This window comes from Salmo salar, chromosome ssa03, assembly GCF_905237065.1.
Source record: "Salmo salar chromosome ssa03, Ssal_v3.1, whole genome shotgun sequence".
In the NCBI taxonomy this organism is placed as follows: Eukaryota; Metazoa; Chordata; class Actinopteri; order Salmoniformes; family Salmonidae; genus Salmo; species Salmo salar.
Window position 1 is genome coordinate 57,004,056 of NC_059444.1, and position 27,992 is coordinate 57,032,047.

General features: G+C 44.4%; 1 protein-coding gene across 2 annotated transcripts in view; it reads right to left on the reverse strand.

The window, feature by feature from the left end:
* LOC106600853 (neurabin-2) overlaps positions 1-27,992 on the reverse strand; it is a 76,462-nt gene that overhangs the window by 44,414 nt on the left and 4,056 nt on the right. For both annotated transcript variants that reach the window (XM_014192570.2, XM_045714995.1), the window contains exon 2: positions 26,393-27,910. In XM_014192570.2, coding sequence (XP_014048045.1) covers positions 26,393-27,847 — 1,455 coding nt within the window. In that variant the 5' untranslated portion in view covers positions 27,848-27,910. The remainder of the gene's footprint in view (positions 1-26,392; positions 27,911-27,992) is intronic.

Here is a 27,992-nt window from a genome sequence, read left to right on the forward strand (position 1 = left end):
ATATAAATGTGTGAGTAGGAAAAAGATTGCCACAGTTTAGACAGACAGGCAGAAGCCATTCGCCAAGAAAAAGAGAGAGCGAGACTAGAGGACGAGAACAAGACAATTATTCACGTTCAGTGTAGAATGTCCTTGAAGTAGATTAATTTGCAGAGGATTATTTTGCTTGTTAGCTCATAATGGTCATGGCCTTTGGTAGAAACCTGATCCTGAAACAGATGTCAGAGACAGAAAGTAAGAAGGGCAGCAGCGATTGGAGTTGCCTGGGCAACAATCACATCAACAACCATTAGAAGGTCAAATCCTTCTCTGAGTGTGATGGCTTGATTCACTGTGTTCACATGATCATCAAACTACAATGGAAACCCATGCTGGTGTAATGCTATGAACCCAGACTTCATGGTTCAAAATTAGGTTACTTAAACAGTCGCATTAATGCAGAGGGGAGACAGAACAGCCACATGCAAACCAAGGTTTCACTGTAACCAACATGCAAATACAGAATGGAAACAATGACTAGCGTTGATCAGGTCACGACATGGCTAAGTTGTTTATTTAAGAGACCGCCATAACAAAGTTTGGTTACTGATCATCTACGCTTGAATCAAAGTGCACCATCTTAGTTGATCTTGGTTCATAGTGTATTTCTGAATCTCGGATTCCAACATGGCCACCCTTCCCTGTATACACTAGTAAGTGTCACTGTTGTCGAATAGAGACGTAGCAGTAATCCTATTATGACGGTTACTATGTGGCTAGCGTCACGTCGCACCGCGGCGCAGTAAGGGCGGGGTTCAAGTTGAATGGGTTACACAAGGGCTAGTCATTAACCAACATACATAGCTCACTGCAGAGGTTTTCTATAAGGCTAGGTGCTTTCATGGGTCACTTGGAGTGAATGTAAGCCAATCACATTGTCATACTTCCTCAAATGTGAGAAAGTTGCTTGATATTGAGGTTTGATGGCTAGCTATTTTAAGGAGATAATATAGGAAAAAAACTTTACAGGGACTAACTATTTTTCGCTACAATGAGAGCGAAGAGGCGCAGGGTAGTCTATTAATCATTATTACACAATCGTTTCATTGTAACCTTATGATGACAGGGATGTAAAGGGTTACTAACTTACATCCCAGCTCAATTCAGACCCCCGCAACGCACAAAATGGCACTCCAGCCTCTTAAATCGATGTGGCACAAACAATCCATTCTCACCATCCTCCTACTCTACATGTCAGACTCCGCTGACTGGGAGAAAACACTGAGAAGAGATCACTGTGGAGGTTACACACAAGATAAAACAAGTCATGGCTAAGACACTGCCTATACCTGGGGCTATAAAATAAACACGGCCTTGGATTGAAAATCCACAGTCATATGGTTAAATGCTGTTCTCATCTCACCCTGACGGCAAGGCACACACACACACACACACACTAAAACATTTTAAAAAGCACAGGATCAGCACACCTGGATGGAGAGCATGTTAAGAGCCTTGCTCAAGGGGCCTAATGGTAGGGCAATGTCTTTTAGGATGTGTTGAACCCATCAATTCACACATTTTTGCAGTGCCCAGCCCAGGGTTCAATCCAGCCACCTTTCAGCTACAGGTCCAAGTCCTTAGCAGCTGGGCTACCTACTGCCCATGATACATGTACAAAAGCTGTGTGTGCTTTACAATGTTTATCTGTGACCTGGCTTTATGTCAGGCTTCTGACTGTGACAGCACCTGAAAGTAGATTTGTTTTGTGGGGCACATACTGAGGTAGAAGAGATTGGAGTAGGCCTATGTAGAACTGCAGAATAAGTCCTGAGGAAAAACAGAATCTGCTTGCTGTCAATGCCTTCCTGTTTTGGGTTGTGATTTAACCAAGCCCAAGTCAATATGCCAGGTAGCAGTCGTAAATGAGAACTTGTTCTCAACTGGCCTACCTGGTAAATAAAGGTGAAATAAAAAAATATTTCATAACACCATATTCAATAATCACTGCTTTAAATCAGATAGATGAGTTACTGTACCATTACAGTCAGCAGCTGAATGAATCCTGGGAGAAGTAGGATGTTAATCTCATTGAGAGCTGAAGCACAGCCAAGACCAGTTCATACGGCCCGACACACTGACTGGGGGTACAGTACACGCTATTGCTGAAGTTAACCTCACAAACAATCTATGTCATGTACAGTAAGAATGCCTCTACTTCCATAAATGGGGCATGTCACATCGGCCTACATCACTACCAAGATGGCCGCCTCACGGACAGGAAAAAAAAAAAAATAAAATAAAAAAAAACACTCGTCCTCCCTCATTCTAAGCATGTTTCAGTTCATGGGCATCTACAGAGGAGTAGGCTCTCTCTAACATGAGGGCACAAGACAAAGACAATACAGCAACAATTTTATTTCACCTTTGTTTAACCAGGTACAGTGGGGGGAAAAAGTATTTGATCCCCTGCTGATTTTGTACATTTGCCCACTGACAAAGAAAGGATCGGTCTATAATTTTAATGGTAGGTTTATTTGAACAGTGAGAGACAGAATAACAACAAAAATATCCAGAAAAACGCATGTCAGAAATGTTATAAATTGATTTGCATTTTAATGAGGGAAATAAGTATTTGACCCCCTCTCAATCAGAAAGATTTCTGGCTCAAAGGTGTCTTTTATACAGGTAACGAGCTGAGATTAGGAGCACACTCTTAAAGGAAGTGCTCCTAACCGCAGCTTGTTACCTGTAAAAAATACACCTGTCCACAGAAGCAATCAATCAATCAGATTCCAAACTCTCCACCATGGCCAAGACCAAAGAGCTCTCCAAGGATGTCAGGGACAAGATTGTAGACCTACACAAGGCTGGAATGGGTTACAAGACCATCGCCAAGCAGCTTGGTGAGAAGGTGACGACATTTGGTGCGATTATTCGCAAATGGAAGAAACACAAAAGAACTGTCAATATCCCTCGGCCTGGGGCTCCATGCAAGATCTCACTCGTGGAGTTGCAATGATCATGAGAACGGTGAGGAATCAGCCCAGAACTACACGGGATGATCTTGTCAATGATCTCAAGGCAGCTGGGACCATAGTCACCAAGAAAACAATTGGTAACACACTACGCTGTGAAGGACTGAAATCCTGCAGCGCCCGCAAGGTCCCCCTGCTCAAGAATACATATACATGCCCGTCTGAAGTTTGCCAATGAGCATCTGAATGACTCAGAGGACAACTGGTGAAAGTGTTGTGGTCAGATGAGACCAAAATGGAGCTCTTTGACATCAACTCTACTCGCCGTGTTTGGAGGAGGAGGAATGCTGCCTATGACCCCAAGAACACCATCTCCACCGTCAAACATGGAGGTGGAAACATTATGCTTTGGGGGTGTTTTTCTGCTAAGGGGACAGGACAACTTCACCGCATCAAAGGGACGATGGACGGGGCCATGTACTGTCAAATCTTGGGTGAGAACCTCCTTCCCTCAGCCAGGGCATTGAAAATGGGTCGTGGATGGGTATTCCAGCATGATAATGACCCAAAACACACGGCCAAGGCAACAAAGGAGTGGCTCAAGAAGAAGCACATTAAGGTCCTGGAGTGGCCTAGCCAGTCTCCAGACCTTAATCCCATAGAACATCTGTGGAGGGAGCTGAAGGTTCGAGTTGCCAAACATCAGCCTCGAAACCTTAACGACTTGGAGAAGATCTGCAAAGAGGAGTGGGACAAAATCCCTCCTGAGATGTGTGCAAACCTGGTGGCCAACTACAAGAAACGTCTGACCTCTGTGATTGCCAACAAGGGTTTTGCCACCAAGTACTAAGTCATGTTTTGCAGAGGGGTCAAATACTTATTTCCCTCATTAAAATGCTAATCATTTTATAACGTTTTTGACATGTGTTTTTCTGGATATTTTTGTTGTTATTCTGTCTCTCACTGTTCAAATAAACCTACCATTAAAATGATAGACTGATAATTTCTTTGTAAGTGGGCAAACGTACAAAATCAGCAGGGGATCAAATACTTTTTTCCCCCCACTGTAGGCTAGTTGAGAACAAGTTCACATTTGCAACTGCGACCTGGCCAAGATAAAGCATAGCAATTCGGCACATACAACAACACAGAGTTACACATGGAATAAACAAAACATACGGTCAATAATACAGTAGAACAAAAGAAAACAAAACGTCTATATACAGTGAGTGCAAATGAGGTAAGTTAAGACAATAAATAGGCCATGGTGGCGAAGTAATTACAATATAGCAATTAAACACTGGAATGGTAGATGTGCAGAAAATGAATGTGCAAGTAGAGATACTGGGGTGCAAAGGAGCAAGATAAATAAATAAATACAGTATGGGGATGAGGTAGGTAGATAGATGGGCTGTTTACAGATGGGCTTTGTACAGGTGCAGTGATCTGTGAGCTGCTCTGACAGCTGGTGCTTAAAGCTAGTGAGGGAGATATGAGTCTCCAGCTTCAGAGATTTTTGCAGTTCGTTCCAGTCATTGGCAGCAGAGTACTGGAAGGAAAGCTGACCAAAGGAGGAATTGGCTTTGGGGGTGACCAGTGACATATAGCTGCAGGAGCGCGTGCTACAGGTGGGTGCTGCTATGGTGACCAGTGAGCTGAGATCATGCGGGGCTTTACCTAGCAGAGACTTGTAGATAACCTGTAGCCAATGGATTTGGCGACGAGTATGAAGCGAGGGCCAAACAACGAGAGCGTACAGGTCGCAATGGTGGGTAGTGTATGGGGCTTTGGTGACAAAACGGATGGCACTGTGATAGACTGCATCCAATTTGTTGAGTAGAGTGTTGGAGGCTATTTTATAGATGACATCACTGAAGTCGAGGATCGGTAGGATGGTCAGTTTTACGAGGGTATGTTTGGCAGCATGAGTGAAGGATGCTTTGTTGCGATATAGGAAGCCGATTCTAGATTTAATTTTGGATTGGAGATGCTTAATGTGAGCCTGGAAGGAGAGTTTCCAGTCTAACCAGGCACCCAGGTATTTGTAGTTGTCCACATATTCTAAGTCAGAGCCGTCCAGAGTAGTGATGGTGGACGGGCAAACAGGTGCGGGCAGTGATCGATTGAATAGCATGCATTTAGTTGTACCTGCGTTTAAGAGCAGTTGGAGGCCACAGAAGGAGAGTTGTATGGCATTGAAGCTCGTCTGGAGGTTAGTTAACACAGTGTCCAAAGAGGGGCCAGAAGTATACAGAATGGTGTTGTCTGCGTAGAGGTGGAGCAGAGAATCACCAGCAGCAAGAGCAACATCATTGATGTATACAGAGAAGAGAGTCGGCCCGAGAATTGAACCCTGTGGCACCCCCATAGAGACCGCCAGATGTCCGGACAACAGGCCCCCCAATTTGACACACTGAACTCTATCAGAGAAGTAGTTGGTAAACCAGGCGAGGCAATCATTTGAGAAACCAAAGCTGTCGAGTCTGCCGATAAGAATGTGGTGATTGACAGAGTCGAAAGCCTTGGCCAGGTCGATGAAGACGGCTGCACAGTAATGTCTCTTATCGATGGTGGTTATGATGTCGTTTAGGACCTTGAGTGTGGCTTGAGGTGCACCCATGACCAGCTCTGAAACCAGATTGCATAGCGGAGAAGGTACGGTGGGATTCGAAATGGTGGGTAATCTGTTTGTTAACTTGGCTTTCGAAGACCTTAGAAAGACAGGGTAGGATAGATATAGGTCTGTAGCAGTTTGGGTCTAGAGTGTCGCCCCCTTTGAAGAGGGGGATGACCGTGGCAGCTTTCCAATCTTTGGGAATCTCAGACGATACGAAAGAGAGGTTGAACAGGCTAGTAATAGAGGTTGCAACAATTTCGGGAGATAATTTTAGAAAGAGAGGGTCCAGATTGTCTAGCCCGGCTGATTTGTATGGGTCCAGATTTTGCAGCTCTTTCAGGACATCAGCTATCTGGATTTGGTTGCTGTGGAGGGTGCTGGGCAGTTGACCGGGCTAGGGGTAGCCAGGTGGAAAGCATGGCCAGCCGTAGAGAAATGCTTATTGAAATTCTCAATTATAGTGGATTTATCGGTGGTAACAGTGTTTCCTAGCCTCAGAGCAGTGGGCAGCTGGGAGGAGGGGCTCTTATTCTCCATGGACTTTACAGTGTCCCAGAACTTTTTTGCGTTAGTACTACAGGATGCAAATTTCTGTTTGAAAAAGCTAGCCTTAGCTTTTCTAACTGCCTGTGTATATTTGTTCCTAACTTCCCTGAAAAGTCGCATATCACGGGGGCTATTTGATGCTAATGCAGAACGCCACAGGATGTTTTTGTGCTGGTCAAGGGCAGACAGGTCTGGAGTGAACCAAGGACTATATTTATTCCTGGTTCTACATTTTTTGAGTTGGGCATGCTTATTTAAGATGGTGAGGAAGGCACTTTTAAGGAATAGCCAGGCATCATCTACTGACGGGATGAGGTCAATGTCATTCCAGGATACACCGGCCAGGTCGATTAGAAAGGCCTGCTCGCAGAAGTGTTTTAGGGAGCGTTTGACAGTGATGAGGGGTGGTCGTTTGGTCGCAGACACATTACGGATGCAGGCAATGAGGCAGTGATCGCTGAGATCTTGATTGAAAACAGCAGAGGTGTATTTGGAGGGCGAGTTAGTTAGGATGACATACATCTATGAGGGTGCCCGTGTTTACGGATTTGGGGTTGTACCTGGTAGGTTCATTGATCATTTGTGTGAGATTGAGGGCATCAAGCTTAGATTGTAGGATGACCGGGGGTGTTAAGCATGTCCCAGTTTAGGTCACCTAGTAGCACGAGCTCAGAAGATAGATGGGGGGCAATCAATTCAAATATGGTATCGAGGGCACAGCTGGGGGCAGAGGGAGGTCTATAGCAAGCGGCAACAATGAGAGACTTGTTTCTGGAAAGGTGAATTTTTAGAAGTAGAAGCTCGAATTGTTTGGGTACAGACTTGGATAGTAATACAGAACTCTGCAGGCTATCTTTGCAGTAGATTGCAAGCAACACCGCCCCTTTTGGCAGTTCTATCTTGGTGGAAAATGTTATAGTTAGCAATGGAGATTTCAGGGTTTTTGGCGGTTTTCCTAAGCCAGGATTCAGACACGGCTAAGATATACGGGTTGGCAGAGTGTGCTAAAGCAGTGAGTAAAACAAACTTAGGGAGTAGGCTTCTAATGTTAACATGCATGAAACCAAGGCTTTTACAGTTACAGAGGTCAACAAATGAGAGCACCTGGGGAGTGGGAGGTGAGCTAGGCACTGCAGGACCTGGATTAACCTCCACATCACCAGAGGAACAGAGGAGAAGTAGGATAAGGGTACGGCTAAAGGCTATACGAACTGGCCGTCTAGCACGTTTGGAACAGAGAGTAAAAGGAGCAGGTTTCTGGGCATGATAGCATAGATTCAAGGCATATTGTACAGACAAAGGTAAGGTAGGATGTGAGTACATTGTAGGTAAACCTAGGCATTGAGTAATGATGAGAGAGATATAGTCTCTAGAGACATTTAAACCAGGTGATGTCATCGCATATGTATGAGGTGGAACAACATGGTTGGTTAAGGCATATTGAGCAGGGCTAGAGCCTCCTACAGTGAAATAAGACAGTAATCACTAACCAGGACAGTAATGGACGAGGCATATTGATATTAGAGAGAGGCATGCGTAGCCAAGTGAACATATGGGTCCAGTGATTGGTTGGGCTGACTGGGGACACGGCGATTCAGACAGCTAGCAGGCCGGTGCTAACAAGCTAACAGTTAGTAGGCCGGGGCTAAACAAGCTAGCAATTAGCAGACCGGGGCAGGCAAGCTAGCAGTTAGCAGACCGGGTTAGTAAGCAAGCAGTTGGCAGACCGGGGCAGGCAAGCTAGCAGTTAGCAGACCGGGGCAAGCAAGTTAGCCTTTGGGGGAAGTCGCGATGGGGGTAAGTCTGTTTTTTCCTCTTCTTGTGGTGACGTCAATAGACCAGTCGTGGAATTATTAGGGCTCAAGTAGCTCTAGATAGCTAGCTAGTAGGCCGGTTAGCAGAATGGGCCTTCAGCGGACATCGCGCCTGAGGGGCCTGTTGGAATCCTCGGGGAGATTATGTCGGTATTCCAGTCGTAGAGGATCGGCGGGGTTCCGTGCCCCGTACCGGCAGTAGAAGGGGTCCGGATATTGTAGCCCAGGAGTGGGCTTCGGTGGTAGCACAGGAGCCATGGCCGAGATAGCTTCAGGCTAATTGGTACTTGCTCCGGGATGGAAACGCTAGCCAGGAGTAGTCACCTGGGATTGCGGTTAGCTAGTTGCGAAGATCCAGATGAAAATGTTCATCTACGGTAGGAATCCGGGGATATGGGGAAAAAAATATATAAAATAATAATAGGTCCGTTATGTTCTGGTTTGAGTCACGTTGTTCGAACTGGCGAGAGCTTTCCGAGCTAAAGGTTAGCTGATGACCGCTAGCAATGGTTTGCTGACTGATAGCTGGTAGGTAGTTAGCTGGCTAGCTTCAGTTGAGGGATTCCAGATCCGAAGTAAATAGAAATACTTTAGAAAAAAAGGAAAAAAAATGATCCACGCCACATTGGGTGAGGCGGGTTGCAGGAGAATATTTAGAAGTTGAGGTTTAGGAAAATATTTAAAAAAGATATGCAAAGAAAAAGATGTAAAAAGATATATACAAGGGACACGACAGGACAAAGACGTCTGACTGCTACGCCATCTTGGAAATGTGGACGAGGAGCGTCATAAACTAGTGGTTTTCCAGTTGGCAGAAACAAACACTGGGGTCGAATTACATTGGCTTTTACTGGTAATGTTGAAGTCATGCTATATCCTCATTTGTTCCCGATTCGGTAATGGGGGATTACAACAGCAGGAAATTCAACAGCAGGCAATTCCGAAGGCTTCGGAGGGATGGAATGAGTTTCTGAGATAATTAGAATCATTAGGAGCTTTCGTTCACACAGGCAGAACACTGTTAGCAGACTGGAGAGAGACTCCCAAGGTTAGGCTAATGATGCAGAACAAATACAATAGCATGTTTAAATTGAGTTAAGCCCATTGGTAATACAGTAACTGTTCTGTATCAGTAAAATTGTCTAGAAGTGGCATAGAAAGAGTTCAAGACAAACCAGCCTGGATGGTGGAGAACAATATTGCGCTGTTGGTGAGGCAAACCAATTGAAAGAAATGGAACATGCTCTCTGTCCGATTCCTGTTCTTAGAGGTTCTACTCGGAACTCGGAAGCAGTCTTCAAGGATTCTGCTAACGAGTCCTGCCCTTTGGATGCAAACCGCCATCGGCAAAAGAGCAAACATGCCAGATGGCAACACAAAATGTCTGTTGTGGGGAAATTATAATATGTCATGTGAGATTGTTTTCAAAACCGAAAATACCACAGTGTGGAATCAAAGACTTAAAAGCTACGTTGAAATTCTGAGGTGTATTGGGCGTGAACTGGCACAATGAGACTCACGTCATAGCCTATTTCCTGTTGAGGATTTGGGAGAAAGAAAGAAAGGGAGAGACAGGTTTTTTATTAATCCTTCTCTCCAGGGAGAGGGGAATGGCAGACTGAGGCAAGGGAGGGAAAGAGAGGGAGGTCTGCTGTGCTGCTCAGGCATGCCATTGGTATTGTTCTCCTTCCTCTCTTTAATATGATACACCCAGTTTCTCCAAACTCACTGACACAAAATGCACACAGATCACCATTTGAACTCCATCACACAGTCCAACCATAGACATTTAGACAATAGATTTAGACCACAAGTGTCAAACTCAAGGCCCGCGGGCCGGATCTGGCCAGTGACACATTACTATCTGGCCCGCGCAATGATTTAGGTTGTCAATTTATTCTTGGCTTCCATACTGCCCGCGTTGCACTGCACTAAAAGTCACAGCAAGCACTGCCAACGCCAAACAGCAGTGCATTGCCACACACACACCTTTCTTTCTAGACCACACACACACACAAGCCAGCCAGTGCACTGTATTATATCATCACTGACCAAATCTTCTACCAGACCGAAATGTTTAAAGGTGTTGTGGCTAAATGTCCATGCCAAGTTTCGGTTCCAACGGGTCATTGCCGTAGCCTACAGAAAATGTAATCTTGGTTGTCAGAATCATATTGATACAACAGTAGCTAAGATGGGGAGAAGTCTGTCCACAATAAAGTGCTGCTCTACCTTCTTAACAGCACTATCAACAAGGCAGGTCCTACAGGCCCTAGTTTTGTCGCACCTGGGCTACTGCTCAGTCATGTGGTCAGGAGCCACAAAAAAGGACTTAGGAAAATTGCAATTGGTTCAGAACAGGGCAGCACAGCTGGCACTTGGATGTACACAGAGAGCTAATATTAATAATATGCATGTCAATCTCTCCTGGCTCAAAGTGGAGGAGAGATTGACTTCATCACTACTTGTAGTTATGAGAGGTATTGACATGATGACTGCACCGAGCTGTCGGTTTGAACTACTGGCGCACACCCATGCATACCCCACAATACATGCCATAAGACGGCGCCGGAGAAGAAGGCAGACGTTTTACAAGCCTCCAGCCGATTGTAACTTATTTTTTTACTTATTTTGTACATAATGTTGCCGCTACCGTTTCTTATGACCGAAAATAACTTCTAGACATCAGGACTGAGATTACTCACCACGGACTAGCAGAATCCCTTTTTTCCTATCATGACTCTGACGAGCCCGATGCGAAGGATATACTGCTTCCTCAGGAACAGGCCCCGATCCCCGTGATCTGCGTGAAGAGGAGGCGGAGAAAGAGGGGGCGAAGGTCGGGCTGCCTTCTGAGAATTCGTAGGCGATCGAATAAACCCCCACTTCCCTCCATTCTGCTAGCAAATGTGCAATCTTTGGACAATAAAATCGACAAGTTATGTGGAAGATTAAACTACCAACGGGACATTAAAAACTAACATCTTATGCTTCACGGAGTCGTGGCAGAATGACGGCAATATCAACAAACAGCTGGCTGGTTATACGATGTAACGGCAGGATAGAACAGCGGCATCTGGGAAGACAAGGGGCAGCGGTCTATTTATTTTTGTAAACAGCTGGTGCACGATATCTAAGGAAGTCTCAAGCTATTGCTCGCCTGAGGTATAGTTTCTCATGATAAGGTGTAGACCACACTACCTACTGAGGGAATTTTCATCTGTATTCTTTATAGCAGTCCACAGTCTGAGGATGGCACTAAGACAGCATTGAATGAGCTGTATTCCGGCCATAAGCAAACAAGAAAACGCTAACCCATTAATGTCCCCTAGAAGCCGGAGACATTAATGCAGGGAAACTTAAATCCGTTTTACCAAATTTATATCAGCATGTTAAAGTGTGCAACCAGAGGAAAAAGAACTCTGGACCACCTATACTCCACACACAGAGACGCATAGAATGCTCTCCCTCGCCCTCCATTTGGCAAATCTTACCATAATTCTATCCTCCTGATTCCTGCTTACAAGCCAAAATTTAAGCAGGAAGAACCAGTGACTCAATCAATAAAAAAGTGGTCAGATGAAGCAGATGCTAAGCTACAAGACTGTTTTGCTAGCACAGACTGGAATACATTTCCGGATTCCTCTGATGGCATTGAGGAGTACACCACATCAGTCATTGGCTTCATCAATAAGTGCATCGATGACGTTGTCCCCACAGTGACTGTACGTACATACCCCAACCAGAAGCCATGGATTACAGGTAGCATCCGCACTGAGCTAAAGGCTAGAGCTGCCGCTTTCAAGGAGTGGGACTCTAACCCGGGAGCTTATAAGAAAACCCGATATGCCCTCTGACGAACAGGCAAAGCGTCAATACAGGACTAAGATTGAATCGCACTACACCAACGCTGATGATTGTCAGATGTGGCAGGGCTTAAACTGTCACAGACAACAAAAGGAAGCACAGCCGAGAGCTGCCCAGTTGCATAAGCCTACCAAACAAGCTAAATAACTTCTGTGCTTGCTTCGAGGCAAATAACACTGAAACATGCATGAGAGCGCCAGCCGTTCCGGAAGAATGTGTGATCACGCGCTCCGCAGCCGATGTGAGTAAGACATTAAACAGGTCAACATTCACAAGGCCGCAGGGACAGACGGATTAACAGGACGTGTACAGCGAGCATGCGCTGACCAATTGGCAAGTGTCTTCATTGACATTTCCAACCTCTCCCTGTCCGGATCTGTAATATCAACATGTTTTAAGCAGACCACCATGGTCCCTGTGCCCAAGAACACTAAGGTAACCTGCCTAAAAGACTACCGACCTGTAGCACTCATGTCTGTAGCCATGAAGTGCTTTGAAAGGCTGGCCATGGCTCACATCAACACCATCATCCCAGAAACCCTATACCCACTCCAATTTGCATACCGCCCCAACAGATCCACAGACGATGCAATCTCTATTGCACTCCACACTGCCCTTTCCCACCTGAACAAAAGGAACACCTATGTGAGAATGCTATTCATTGACTACAGCTCAGCATTCAACACTTTAGTGCCCTCAAAGCTCATCAATAAGCTAAGGACCCTGGGACTGAGCACCTCCCTCTGCAACTAGATCCTGGACTTCCTGGTGTGTCACCACCAGGTGGCAAGGGTAGGTAACAACACATCGGCAACGCTGATCCTCAACACAGGGGCCCCTCAGGGGTGCGTGCACAGTCCCCTCCTGTACTCCCTGTTCACTCATGACTGCACGGCCAGACACGACTCCAACACCATCATTCAATTTGCAAATGACATCAGTGGTAGGCCTGATCACCGACAACGACGAGACAGCCTATAGGGAGGTGGTCAAAGATTTGGCCGTGTGGTGCCAGGACAACAACCTCACTCTCTCAACATGATCAAGACAAAGGAGATGATTGTGGACTACAGGAAAAGAAGGACCGAGCACGCCCCCATTCTCATCGATGGGACTGTAGTCGAGCAGGTTGAAAGCTTCAAGTTCCTTGGTGTCCACATCACTAACAAACTAATATGGACCAAGCACACAAAGACAGCCGGGAAGAGGACACGACAAAACCTATTCCCCCTCAGGAGACTGAAAAGATTTGGCATGGGTCCTCAGATCCTCAAAAGGTTCTACAGCTGCACCATCGAGAGCATCCTGACTGGTTGCATCACTGCCAGGTATGGCAACTGCTCGGCCTCCGCAAGGCACTTACAGAGGGTACTGCGAACGGCCCACTACATCACTGGGGCCAAGATTCCTGCCATCCTGGACCTCTATACCAGGCGGTGTCAGAGGAAGGCTCTAAAAATTGTCAAAGACTCCAGCCAACCTAGTCAGAGTGTTCTCTCTGCTACTGCATGGCAAGCGGTACCGGAGCCCCAAGTCTAGGTCCAAGAGGCTTCTAAACAGCTTCTACCCCCAAGCCATAAGCCTCCTGAACATCTAGTCAAATGGCTACCCAGGGTGCCCCCCTATTCCACATCAAGTAACTCATACAAGCAGTAAAACTAGATTTAAAAACACATTAAAAACACATTATGGAACAGCGGGGACTGTGAAGTAACACAAACACATGCATACACATACGCACTACACACACACACACACACACACACACACACACACACACACACACACACACACACACACACACACACACACACACACACACACACACACACACACACACACACACACGGATGTTGTACTGTAGATATGTGGTAGTGGTGGAGTATGGGCCTGAGGGCACACAGTGTGTTGTGAAATCTGTGAATGTATTGTAATGTTCTTTTAAATTGTATAAACTGCCTTAATTTTGCTGGACCCCAAAAAGAGTAGCTGCTGCCTTACCAATGTGGATCCATAATAAATACCAATAAGATAAAGGATTCACACGCGGGTATAAATTACTACTAAAGGACAATAGGACACAAGCAAGTATAAATGAGTCATCTACTTCATGAAATAACAGCCTGATGAGACGCTGGCATCTGTGAATTCAACGTCAATTGCGCTGCTTCGTGTGTCCCGTTTACCTCGTGCAGTGGAGGGAAAGTGCACAGACACATGTCACAGTCATAGCTAGGGTACTAAAATGTTGCAGTCTGGCTTCCGTTTTTAAAGCTTGACAATGAATAACCCCCCCCCCAAAAAAATAAAAACCTGCAACAAAACACCATGCAAAGGAGAAACATGTATGCCTATTACAGCAACATATGAGCAGTAGCCTAGACTGGCTACTTATGGTTGCAAAGGGTTGGAAACCTTCTGGTAAATTTACGGAATGTTTCCGGAAATTTTCCATGGGAAGTTAAGCCAGGGATTTTGCTTAAATTCATCAAAAAAGTTAGCTTATAACAGTGAACCTTTTTTTGTGGGATACACAAGGCAATTCTAGGTATTGTGGCATATTTTGGTTAAACTATCCCCAATTCAATGGAATTGCAACCCTCTGCATGCACATTGCATTCTTTCATCACACTCTTCCATATCACATGTACAGCTGATTCACAAGATCTTGCACACTAATGAGGTGCTATTGAGCCCACGCTAGTACACCGTCTGAGCCAAGGACTACATGCTTTCTGCTAAGTTTTGACTACAATACTGGGTGGGGTGAATATATTTTATATGACATATATGATTTTTCTGTGAATTAGTAAATAGTAGCCTACAGCAAAGTGTGTTTAAATCATTTCTAACTTGTTTACAATTTCTGCTAGTTAGTTTTTGCTACATGTGGGTTTTAGCTTAAAACGTCTTCGGGATCGGTGTCCAGTCCACGGGACGGTTGAGCTAACGTAGGCTAATGCGATTAGCATGTGGTTGTAAGTAACAAGAAAATTTCCCAGGACATAGACATATCTGATATTGGCAGGAAACTTAAATTCTTGTTAATCTAACTGCATGTCCAATTTACAGTAGCTATTACAGTGAAAGAATACCATGCTATTGTTTGAGGAGAGTGCACAGTTTTGAACATGAAAAGTTATTAATAAACAAATTAGGCACATTTGGGCAGTCTTGATACAAAATTTAACAGAAATGTAACGGTTCATTGGATCAGTCTAAAACGTTGCACGTACACTGCTGCCATCTAGTGCCCAAAATCAAAATTGCAGCTGGGCTGTAATAATACATTATGGCCTTTCTCTTGCATTTCAAAGATGGTTAAAAAAAATACAAAATAATGTTTTTTTTTTCTTTGTATTATCTTTTACCAGATCTATTGTGTTATATTCTCCTACATTCCTTTCACATTTCCACAAACTTCAAAGTGTTTCCTTTCAAATGGTATCAATAATATACATATTCTTGCTTCAGGGCCTGAGCTACAGGCAGTTAGATTTGGGTATGACATTTTAGGGGTATGACATTTTAAGCCTGCTAACTGAGGAGTGTTAATTCATCTGTTTCCATACATGTTTGATTTTAAAATATTTATTTTACAAAGGAGTTGTTTAAATGTTACAAAAGCTACATTTTTGTTATTTGGAGTTAAATACTTTTGGATTAGGGTGGCAGCATATGATGCACATCTGCAAGCATAGCGGCAATTGCTGGACAAATATTATTTCTCTCAAAATTTGTTTTAATATGTAAAAAATGCTATATACAGCATCCTGAGTGGACATTTAGACTGTAGCCTAGGCTATGCGTGGATTTGGAACTTTGAATAGCCTTCTATATGTCACAAATACAGAACTTCAGTACATTGGTCCTGTCTGGTGACTGGTCTTATAGGCTACTAACTAGCTTAACCCAAACAATGAGTCATGAGAGTGTCACGCTTTTGACATTCGTATACAAATGACATTATCAGTGTCATTATCAGGTGGTGACGAGGGGGCAGGAACTGGAGATGTTAAAACTTCCTGTCTACTGACATTATTGACCTCCTCCGCCTCCTAAGCCTTAGGCAACATTGTAATCAAGGCTGCCCGTTTAAGACTATAAAAAGCACTGTCATGGAATGCAGAAACTTTGATAACAATCGAAACGTGAACAGAAAGGCTGCTGACTGCAGAGCAGTCTGTATCGGAAAGATAAGGGCCTCTGCATAACAGGGAGAGAAACAGAAGAAAAGATCCACGGTATGCTGGCGTTACTCTCTCGTCTATGGTACAGTACATCTACCTAACCTAAGTGGCTTCCAGACCTGCCCCCCCCCCCCCCGCAGCGCCACCCTAGCATTCTGACATAGGGAGATGTCTTTAAATAACCCCGCACGGCAGTACAGAGGCTCTAAGAACCAAGCAGTGGATTATGGGAACGTTCAGAGCAGTAGACTTCTATTTATAACCACTAGGGCATTCCGCTAATCTCTTTCAATACTTAGACTGTGGCACTGTACAAGGCCTGGGCAAGACAATGGACCAGGTTATGGTACTATATACTGCTTATACCCCAATGCTATGGATAGATGTTGATGAGAAGGTAATTTGTTCAAATAAGTAATTTCCTTTGGAATGCATAAGCTAGATCTACCCATCGAGGCGACTTAGATGATGCATCAAAAACACTATTGTTTACTGACGCAATTATGGTAGCTGGTGGTTAGCTGGACACGTATAAACTACCAGATGCATTGAAGGATGTCAGCTTGTAATACTACGGATGGCAGGCAGTTGTTATTCAATGTGAGGAAGGTGAAACATTGACCTGTTACAAGACAGTGTCTGCAGGTTCAGATCCCAGGTCAGAGACACAAGCCCAGCTGGCTCTGGTGATGGCAGACTCATCAAGGCGCTACCTCAGCAGTGAGCCAGGTGTCCACACACTGAAACGTCATCTCTCTCCCTCCCACCCTTCCTCTCGAAATTGGGCTATATCCTTCTCTGAGACATGCCCCCACCTAGGGCTGTTACGGTGACCGGATTACCGCCACACCAGCAGTCACGAGTCATTATGGCAGTCAATTTCCACGTGACCATTTAGTCACGGTAACTAGGCTTCTCCAAGCTCTGATGCTGCTGATGGTCATTAGTAGCCTACAAAACTCACTAACTGCCTGGTACTCAGCACTCTATTGTCCCTCTGACATCAATGTAAATGTAATCGAAAATCTAATCAAACACTTCATGAGAGCCCATGAGCCTGCTCAACATTTCTTCAGGCTATGCAATTGCGTGAGAAAAAAAGAGTGATGGCCTCTATTAAAAAGAGGAGGATCCCATCAGCTTTCTATAGGCTAGGCCTAAATTATTTCTCAACTTTTTTAATATTAAGCACGTTTCTTCTCAGGAGTGTAGCCTAACTGACTGGCATGAAAAGGAACCACGGGAAAAGCGTCCCATTCGCTATTTAAATGCATAGATGACATGTATTTTTTTCCCTCTGCCCCTGTATCGACAGGTTTCACACATATATTATTTAGTATATGTTAAGACAAGAGTAAATCAAGAATAGTCTGATAGGCTAATATTGTCACCCATCACTTGTGAATTATATATTATCACTTGTGAATGATGCACAGCTTGTGTGCAGTAAGGCAAGAAACAGTTTTACAACTTTTTCAAATCATTGTCGCACACCTAATGTAGCCTAGCCCATAGACCTATATGTTTTGATTAGGTTTGTATCACAACTAAAGTGGCCAAATAACTTCATCAAATTAAGTACATTAAATCAGCTTTACAACGGGTTTAGAGCCTAACTGGCATACATACGCAGCATGTGTTTATGAAGTTTGGGGAAGATAATTTTCAACATAAAAACGCACCTTTATAATGAAAGCATTACATGCATAATCACATTTGTGGTCACTTTTGAGAATGGTGTTTTCCCGCTAATGGAAAATTTGCGCTTATAGCCTACTGCCATGTTCGCATTGCTGCACTTATAATGTGAAGAAATAGCCTAATAGTTTCTCTAAATTTTAAGCTAAACGTTCTGATCTGTTATGTCAGTCTCATTGCTTAAAGTTTTTTTTTATGCTAGTGGTTGTATTCATTTGGGATCTGTCCCATCCTACAACTGTACCAGACTGTTTGGAATACTTCTTTCTCGCACAGAATAGGTCAACTTTTGTACTATGAGGGATAGTAGATTGACATAGGCTAGTGCTTTTGCTGTTCGTTAGGCCTACTCATCTTGTTGGCTGACAAAAAGTACATATCGACAGTTCTTCCAATATCCACCTCAGAATAGGATAAGGATGTGCGCAGTTGCGTCCCCAGTTACAATTATAATTATTATATTCAGCCCAAAGGCAAAACGGCCACTGGCCGGAAAAGGCCTGGATTTTTTTAGGGAGCATTACGGCCACACTAAGGGGATGCTGCCGGGAAATTTGAGGCATTATTAAGTGCTTGTCAAATTGTGAATGAGAGACTGATGACGTGTGTACAGCCTGTGCAAAAAACAAAGCAGAGTTCATGCAACTTTTTTCAAATCATCATTAGTGTCACATCATGCAGCCTTAGAATGTATTAAGAATCAAAACATATAGCCCAACATTTTTATCACAACTAACGTTACATAAATAACTCTAAATTAAGCATATAGGACTACCTGTTTCTTTATTAACTGCTCAACACAGAATAGCTGCTTTTGCGCTATTTATTCAGCTATGGTCAATTGTATTTTCATACTATAAAATAATATCACGGAATTCCAAGCAAATCTTGTCTGCTAAATGAACTAGTATAGCCCACAGCCATATGGCATAGCCAGATCAGGGACTAACATAAGGACAACTCAGACTAAGCTATTCTGTTCATCTGAAATAGACTACATTTTCTACATATTATGTTTTAGACCTGTCTACAATAAATAATAGATTTATTGTGATGGTGTAGGCTACATTACATGGATGTATTCGATTTTTTTAAATGTAATGTTCCAAAGGACTACATCAGTGGCTTGTAGGCTATGCATGGAACGCAGGAGATGCTAAATGTGTTCATGTTAACTAACCGTCAATTACTGTGAGAATGGCAGTTATTTGCTTGACAATCACCGGCTAATTCAATTTCATGATCACCACAGCCCTAGCCCCACCCAGCCCTACTTCCCCACCCAGCCCTACTTCCCCCTAAACTGCCCCCACACTCCCAGCCCTCCTTCCCTCTCTACTGCTTCCTCCCTTTGAGAGGATAAGACTCGCCCAAGTCTGTCTGGGATCAGGAAAAACTTAACAGGGTCACTCTCTCACAATTACACAAGGACGGACAGATACAAACTCTCGCGTCACATACAAATACTCAACCACACTTGAGTGGGCATACACACAACGAACATGTGTGGGACCAACTCACAGAGCTGTCAGCAAATTATTTTACAAGGTAAGTTGACTGAGAACACATTTTCATTTACAGCAAAGACCTGGGGAATAGTTACAGGGGAGAGGAGGGGGATGAATGTGCCAATTTGAAGCTGGGGCTGATTGGGTGGCCATGATGCGGAGGGTCAGATTGGGAATTTAGCCAAGACACCTGGGTTAACACCCCTACTCTTAGGATAAGTGCCATGGGATCTTTAGTGAGCACAGAGAGTCAAGACACCGTCTAACGTCCCCTTTGAAAGAAGGCACCCTACACAGGGCAATGTCCCCAATAACTGCCCTGGGGCATTGGAATATTTATTTGGCCCTACGGAAAGAGTGCCTCCTACTGGCCCTCCAACAGCAGCATCTGTCTCTCATCCAGGGACTGACCAGGACCAACCCTGCTAAGCTTCAGAGGCAAGCCAGCAGTGGGATGCAGGGTGGTATGACATAGGGGACTGAAGGAATGTACTGCCAGCCAGCTGACTGACACAGACAGACAGACAGACAGACAGACAGACAGACAGACAGACAGACAGACAGACAGACAGACAGACAGACAGACAGACAGACAGACAGACGAGACAGACAGACAGACAGACAGACAGACAGACAGACGAGACAGACAGACAGACAGACAGACAGCAGACAGACAGACAGACAGACAGACAGACAGACAGACGACAGACAGAGACAGACAGACAGACAGACAGACAGACAGACAGACAGACAGACAGACAGACAGACGAGACAGACAGAGACAGACAGACAGACAGACAGACAGACGAACAGACAGACAGACAGACAGACAGACAGACAGACAGACAGACAGACAGACAGACAGACAGACAGACAGACAGACAGACAGACAGACAGACAGACAGACAGACAGACAGACAGACAGACAGACAGACAGACAGACAGACAGACAGACAGAACAGACAGACAGACAGACAGACAGACAGACAGACAGACAGACAGACAGACAGACAGACAGACAGACGAACAGACAGACAGACAGACAGACAGACAGACAGACAGACAGACAGACAGACAGACAGACAGACAGACAGACAGACAGACAGACAGACAGACAGACAGACAGACAGACAGACAGACAGACAGACAGACAGACAGAAAGAAAGAAAGAAAGAAAGAAAGAAAGAAAGAAAGAAAGAAAGAAAGAAAGAAAGAAAGAAAGAAAGAAAGAAAGAAAGAAAGAAAGAAAGAAAGAAAGAAAGAAAGTGCAGGGTCTAGCTTGCTCTAAATGCAGAGAGATTATGTTTATTCTCAGCTCTCCACCATGGAAAGTAAAACATTTGTCTGATAAGAGTGACAGCATGCCTGCTTTGAAGAAAGAGATGGAGAATATATTATGTTTTCATGCCCTATTTCGGTGCTTTCACTGTCATTGATGTATGAATGCCATATTAGTCTGAAAAATCTAATGAATCAATCACTGAGAAGAAAAAACAAAGGCAGGATTGAACAGGTTAATGGCTTTGAGTGTAACAAAAGAAGCACTACAGTTTCCCTTGGAGATTTCAGGGACTGAAAAGCCCATTTCAGTCATTGGAGCACAACAGCAGAGCTGAACTGGTCCTTCTCTGGAAACCCTAAAGCACTAAGCCTTTGGTCTGCCAGATCACCAGCTTATAGTAGCTACCCCTTTTACACAAGGCTCCAGTCCTTAAACTGTCACATCTTATCCATGTGTCTTCATATAACGATAGAAAAGTACCTTTCACAGAGGCCTTAAGGTAGCAATTCCTGTATTATCTGAACTGAACAAAATATGATTCAGAATAGCAAGTCACAGACATGGAACGTGTAAGTTAGTGTAAAAAAAGTGAAGGCAAGCTCAAGACTCAAGTGTCCTAACCTATAATTCTTACAAATACCCCCAAAATGCCTTATGACCCTCACCTCAACTTCTTAACACTATATAGCACCAACATGGACTCCTCCACTACAGACTACTACCCTATGGTTTGCACAATGCCACACATATAATTAGAGGCCTATCAGGGCTCTCTCTCTTTAGACTAAAGGTCCTCCTACACCAGGCATTCATCCACCAGATTAAAATAATCTTGACTTTCTTGAAGTAATTGCAGCACATCCCTTTCTCTGTTGTACTGTTATTATTATTATAATTATGAAAAGCTGGTGAATTACAGCAGGCCTCCATGACCCAGTCCGGGAGGCGCCCTGTATAATACAATATACATACACAATACACAATTACTTATATATATATATATATATATATATATATATATATATATATATTATTGTGTGTGTATATATAAAACACACACACACAAACACACACGCACGTTCAAAGGTTTGGGGTCACTTAGAAATTTCTGGCAATTTTGAGCCTGTAATCGAACCCCCAATTACTGATGCTCCAGATACTCAACTAGCCTAAAGAAGGCCAGTTTTATTGCTTCTTTAAAATCAGCACAACAGTTTTCAGCTGTGCTAACATAATTGCAAAAGGGTTTTCTAATGATCATTTAGCCTTTTAAAATGATAGACTTGGATTAGCTAACACAACGTGCCATTGGAACACAGGAGTGATAGTTGCTAATAATGGGCCTCTGTACACCTATGTAGATATTCCATAAAAATCTGCCGTTTCCAGCTACAATAGTCATTTACAACATTAACAATGTCTACACTGTATTTCTGATGAATTTGATGTTATTTTAAATGGACAAAATGTTTTGCTTTTCTTTCAAAAACTAGGACATTTCTAACTGACCCCAAACTTTTGAACGGTGGTGTGTGTGACACACACACACGGTAAGCACAAATAAATCACATATCACCCAGAAAAACAGTTACATTCCTCAACAAATAAGTTCCCAATCAATAATTTTAAATGCCCGAACGGCACCAGAACACCAAGATGAAATGTATTTTGATGTATTCTATACGTCAACAGCAAAGTTAGATAAGAAGGAAGTTGATGAATTAGGGCCTTGTAAACAAAAAGGGAGTTATATACAGATCTACAGGTCTTTAGGGAAGTCCAGCCAACCTTTTGATACAGGATGCAGTGATGAGTCTCAAAACTGTCGCCTGTAACATAATGAAGGCCACTATGGTAGATGGCATCCAAAGGTTTAAGAGTAGTACCAGCTGCACTTTGATAAATAATATCACCATAATCAAGAACAGATAAAAAGGTTGACTGAATATTCTGCGTCCTACTGCTTAGAGAAAGGCACGATCTGTTTCTGTCGAAAAATACAACTTTAAATCTTAGCTTCTTAACCAGCTCATCTATATGTTTAAAAAAAATTTAAAGGTCAAATTCATTATCAATCCAAAGGCGGGAACACGTTCGATTGGAGAATCATCTAATGAGTGCACATGTATTTAATCTGTAACATTCTTACGAGAGTTTAAAAACAACATGTATTTCGTTTTGCCTGTATTAAGCACAAGTTTTAAATCAGCAAGGGATTCCTGCATAGCTACAAAATCTGACTGTAGTTTTGAAAATGCCAGATCAACAGTCTGATCAATAGCATACATAGTAGTATCATCCGCATATAGACGAAGTTAAAAAGATTTACACCTTCATGTACTTCAAGAAATTCAGACTAAACCCCATCAATGACGATAGCCTGAGTTCTGTCACTTAGATAATCATAAAACCAGGAACAGGAGTCAGAGCTCAGGCCTATCGAGGACAACTTATTCAATAAAAATAGCATGATCAACAGTGTCAAAATCTTTTGACAGGTCCACAAACAAAGCAGCACATTTCATTTCAGTGTCTAAAGCATTGAGAAGATCACTAACAACTAAAATGGTTGCTGTAATAGTGCTGTGCCCAGGCCTAAACCCTGATTGGTATGCATTCATAAATACATTTCTCAGATTAAAAAAAAGAGCAGAGCTGTACATTTACCAAGGATTCAAGAATCTTAGCTAGACCAGGAAACCTTGAAATGGGGCGATAATGATGAAGAGCTCTATTATCCCCGTCCTTATGGAGTGGCAGCACAAGAGCTGATTTACATACTTTTAGAATATTTCCTGATAACAATTCTAAATAAAAAAATGTGGGTTTGAGCCAACAATGATGGGTGCTGCACACTTAAGCGGACCAGGATTTCTTGTTGTCTAATGCTAGCAAAGCATCCAGGACTTTATTTTCTGTAAATAGCCTCAAAGAAAAGCTTTGACTATAATTTCTATGATCATTCAGCAAGTTTCCCCAATCAGCATCCAGCCCAATATCATTGTGAATAGGCCTGGAATAAGTTATTTCAAAGAGATACCCTGCTGAAAACAAATGGTAATTAAATGTATCAATGATGGCATTTTTTTCGTAATGAGGCCAATGTCTGAATTGAATTTGTTATAATGCACTACTTTTGACCAGGTCAGTGCACTATCTAGGGAATACGGTGCAATTTGGGATGCAGCCCTCCTGTGACCCAGAAACTCTGGAGCTGACTGACTGGACAATGTACCTGCCTGTTCTGTCCTTATCTCTGCAAAGAGGACAACACGGGTGATTCACCAAGTCATCCCCACGGCCTGCTGAATGCCTAACTGACATTCATTCTCTTCACCGAGTGCCCTCACCTTGGCTAAGAGAGGGAGTCAGTCAGTCACGGTACGGGGAAATGCGTAAGTATCAGGCACTACTGCAGACAAAACAAGACACTCATATACAGCACAGTTTACCAACAATGGAAGCTGACTGCAGAATGAACTCCCAGGTGCAGTGAATGTACCATGGTTAAGCCACACCCTTGGTTGAGTTAATAAAGCCATAACATTATAACAGGGTCGATAGGTCAGAAAGGTCAAATAAGACGCTGAACTGTCATCTCCAGTTCTTGCACAGGTCCGATCAAGCCAGTGCAACAGCAATGGCTATGCAGAGATAGTTCTAGTAGATTTAACAGCTTCACACCTTCCACTCTACGCCATGGTGGACTAGCCTAAATGATCGCTTCTATCCTCCGCCACTGAGGAATAAAGGCACATTGCTTGCTGTGACAGCAAAGTCATGGCATGCCACTACACATTTCACAAGTGGCTGCGCTTAAGGGTGGCCCACTGCGAAGCAGTCAATGCTTCACAAGGATTACAAGGCTATGCAGCCAATCTATTGTGCCCCATCACAATCACGAAATCTCAGACACTCACTGACTGAGAAGAGGTGAAGATATATTTTATAGGCAGAAATTGCTACTGAAAATCCATCTCACATAGTTACAGTGATACGGTGGCTGTCTGGTTGGTTAGCATGCTGTGCATGGTGGGGAGATGAAATCCTTGCTGGTGGCATTTAATGGCAAGTCACCAAGGGACGGGAGAGAAAGGCCACTGGCATATTCATCTGACATTTCATAATGACAATATACAGAAGCCTAGAGCTAATATCTACCTACCTACATCATTTCACATTTTATGTAAACTATGTACTTGTGGTTCAGGCTAAAGCCCCTGAGAACACCTAGCCTATACCTAGCTGGAAATGACATATCACTGGAGCAGGAGTCAGCATTAGGAATTTAAAAATCCGTTTTCTACGCCCCAGCTTTTTGAGGTCCCTTGATCCAACATATAGATCTTAGAGGAAATAAGCTGTTGAAGGGGGATTTCTACATTGGATTTCACCACAATAATTATTGCTGGTGCAAGCTGAAACGATTAACCTGACTGGCGTCAAGGCAGGAGGAAGAAGTCTATCTTGCTGTCAGGACTAATGAGAAGGCCCTCAGTGTCAAGCAAATGAATGAATGCTGACCAAGCCAAAAAGAGATTTCACAAGTTGTCAGTCACTTAGTCATACATAGAGCAGCTCACACAGTAGTGCTAAATGTGTTCTGCAGTAAACACACGCTGTACTGGATACAGCTGCTGTGTTGAAACAGCTAAACCAATAAGTTGGCCTGATATCCAGAAGTCAAAACCAGGGCTATTAGCTTCTATCTCTGAAGCACTCTGTAGAAGAGTTGGGAAGTATCCAGATTTTCATACCGTTTCTGTACCATACCGGGGTATATGGTTATACCGGCAGTGCACACAATTGAATGATTTTTACAAATAAATGCTAAAAAAAAACTGGCAAATTCACATAGCGAACACTAGCTAAATGCTTACAAGCGCAAGAGAACATTAAACTAATTGCAAGGATAAAGACACCACAGGTCATGAAGTTGTACAATTATTTCAAAAAGGTTGCACGCACATAATAAATATTAGACAGCGGGGATCTTGATCCAGGAGTGGATTGATTGTCTCTGCTGTAACCAAGAAGCTTGATCTTGCAAGCTAGCTACTTATCTAGAAAGTTAGCAAACCAAATGCATAGCTGGAGCCCTGAGCTGGAGAGAATGTATTTGGCACATCTTAGATAGGTAAACTTACCTGGCAAACACTAGTAGAGAATTTCAAATGTAACTTGATCACCTTTCTTGCACCTCTCTTAAATTGTTAACTAAATAGTTAACCAAATAGTTACCCGGACTATCTGCATTAACTATTTTGACTCATCACATACACTGCTGCTACTGTTTATTATATGTCACTTTATTCCTAGTTATATGTACATATCTACCTCAATTACCTCGTACCCCTGCACATCGACTCGGTACTGGTACCCCATGTATATAGCCAATTTATTGTTGATCATTGCGTAGCTATTATTACATGTTTTACTTTTCGATTATTTCTCTATTTTCTTTCTCTCTGCATTGTTGGAAAGGGCCCCTAAGGAAGCATTTCACTGTTAGTACACACCTGTTGTTTACAAAGCATGTGACTAATAACATTTGACGTGAAGGTGGAAGGAAGTATGTGGATGCTGATCTTTGCACAGGCTTTCACAAGATGTTTTCACCAATACAGGAAATGCAAGTCATTCAAATGTGTCAGTGTAGAGACGTAGGCCAACGTAAACTGTGTGGCAGCGTCAACCAACTACCATTATAACTTCTACACAAATGAGTCATAGAGCTTTGTCTTCTGAATACTACTGTAAAACAAATAATAAAACTAAGTACTATGCATAAGGGTCGAAATAATAGTCTACCACCAGATAGCTTCTGATCTCCACTACAGACCAGTATTGACGTCTCTTCCCTTATCTCTTGATAAACTGTTCCTCATTTCTGCCCACCTGAACCAGACTCACCTTTATTGGTCCAGTGCTAAAGCAGATCTTCCTGTTCTCCGGCGGTGCTTCCTCCTCAGCAGGCAGTCCCGGGATCTCAGAGCAGCTCGACTCTGGCTCGTAGGGCTCATCTTCCTCCTCCTCATCCTCATCCAGCTGGCTGCCGCCGGAGTCCTCTCCGATGCCGCTGTACGCGCTGATGTCCACCAGGTCGCCCTCCGAGTAATCATCCTTACGAGACTCCTCCTCCAGGCCATCCTCTTCCTGTCTCTCACATTGGGGACCCTCCCCTGGCTCCTCCCTGTGGCCCCTCTCTCCCTCCTGCCGCACTGCCATGTCGCTGGGGCCCCCAGAGGCCTCTCCATTTTCCAGTGAGGCGTGGATCTCGGCCTGCACCAGCCGGCATCCTGCCTCGGGTGCGGAGGAGTCCACCTGGTCCCTGGGTATTGGTTCCCTGCCAGGCTCGCCTCCGGTACTTGAGCCCATGGCTTCCTTCCCTCTCTCCCTCTCAAGCTTGGCTTCAGTAGAAGCAGAAGAGGTCCTGTCCCCTGTTTGTGGACTTCCTGAGGAGCCGTTGTCGTTTCGGGGAGCTGCTCTGATTCTGGGGGAACCCTCCTGGTCCAAGGGTTGGCTGCTCCCATCCTCCTGACTGCCTGGGGGCAAGACTTGCACCTTCCTGGCGATGATTTTGGAGTTGAGACATTCCGCTGTTTTCGCCGGAGTGGGGCTTTCTCCTCGGGAGGGCAACGGGGACGTGGAGGAGGGCCGGTGCAGGTTGTTCCTCAGGTCACCCTTCTCGAAGACGGCACTTAGCTGGCTAACGGTGGGCGACACCGCCTCACCGGCTCCCCCTACCGTATCCAGGCAGTCCAGAGACTCAGTGCTGCCATTGAAGCGCACTACCACGTCCAGCCGGCTGTCCTGGACCGCGGACGAAACTGGACGCTCCTTCTTGAGCAGGATGCGGTTGGTGGCCGACTGCTTCTCCTGCAGCTGGCGCTGCTCGAAGATCTTCCTCGTCTCCTGCAGCTTGGAGTACCCCGCTGAGGCCCCTCGGGACCCGCCGACTTCGCCGCCCTTGGGGTCGAAGCGGTTGACGCGCTCGGAGACAGTGGCGCCCAGCTTGAGCAGGGCGCTGTGGTTCACGTCCTCATTGAGGCTGCTGGCCCTGGGCAGGGACAGCCGCACCGCCTGGTCATTGGCCTTGGACGGGTCATCCTCGTCGCCAGGCGACTGCATCTGCATGAACATGTTCTTGATGCGGTGGACATTGGAGCCGTACTGGCGGCGGCCCCTACCGGTAGGTCGTGGCGGCTTGCCGTCCTTGGCAGCATCGTCCCCATTGGCGGCATTATTCAGGGCGTCGTGGGCCTGCTTCAGAGCCTGGATGCCCGCCTCATAAGCGTTCCTGTGGGGGGACGGGCTCCGGAGGGTGGAGCTGGCACTGCCCGCCGATGGGGGTTCAGTCTTCATCATGGTTAATCAAACTGAGCCACTGAGACTTGGAAGTGACAGCATAGCTCCTCTGTCTTCCTCCCCCTGGATGAGAAAAACAAACAAAACCACTCAATTTCACCTGAGGGAGTTTGGCTGCCACATAAGGTAGACAGACACAAATGCA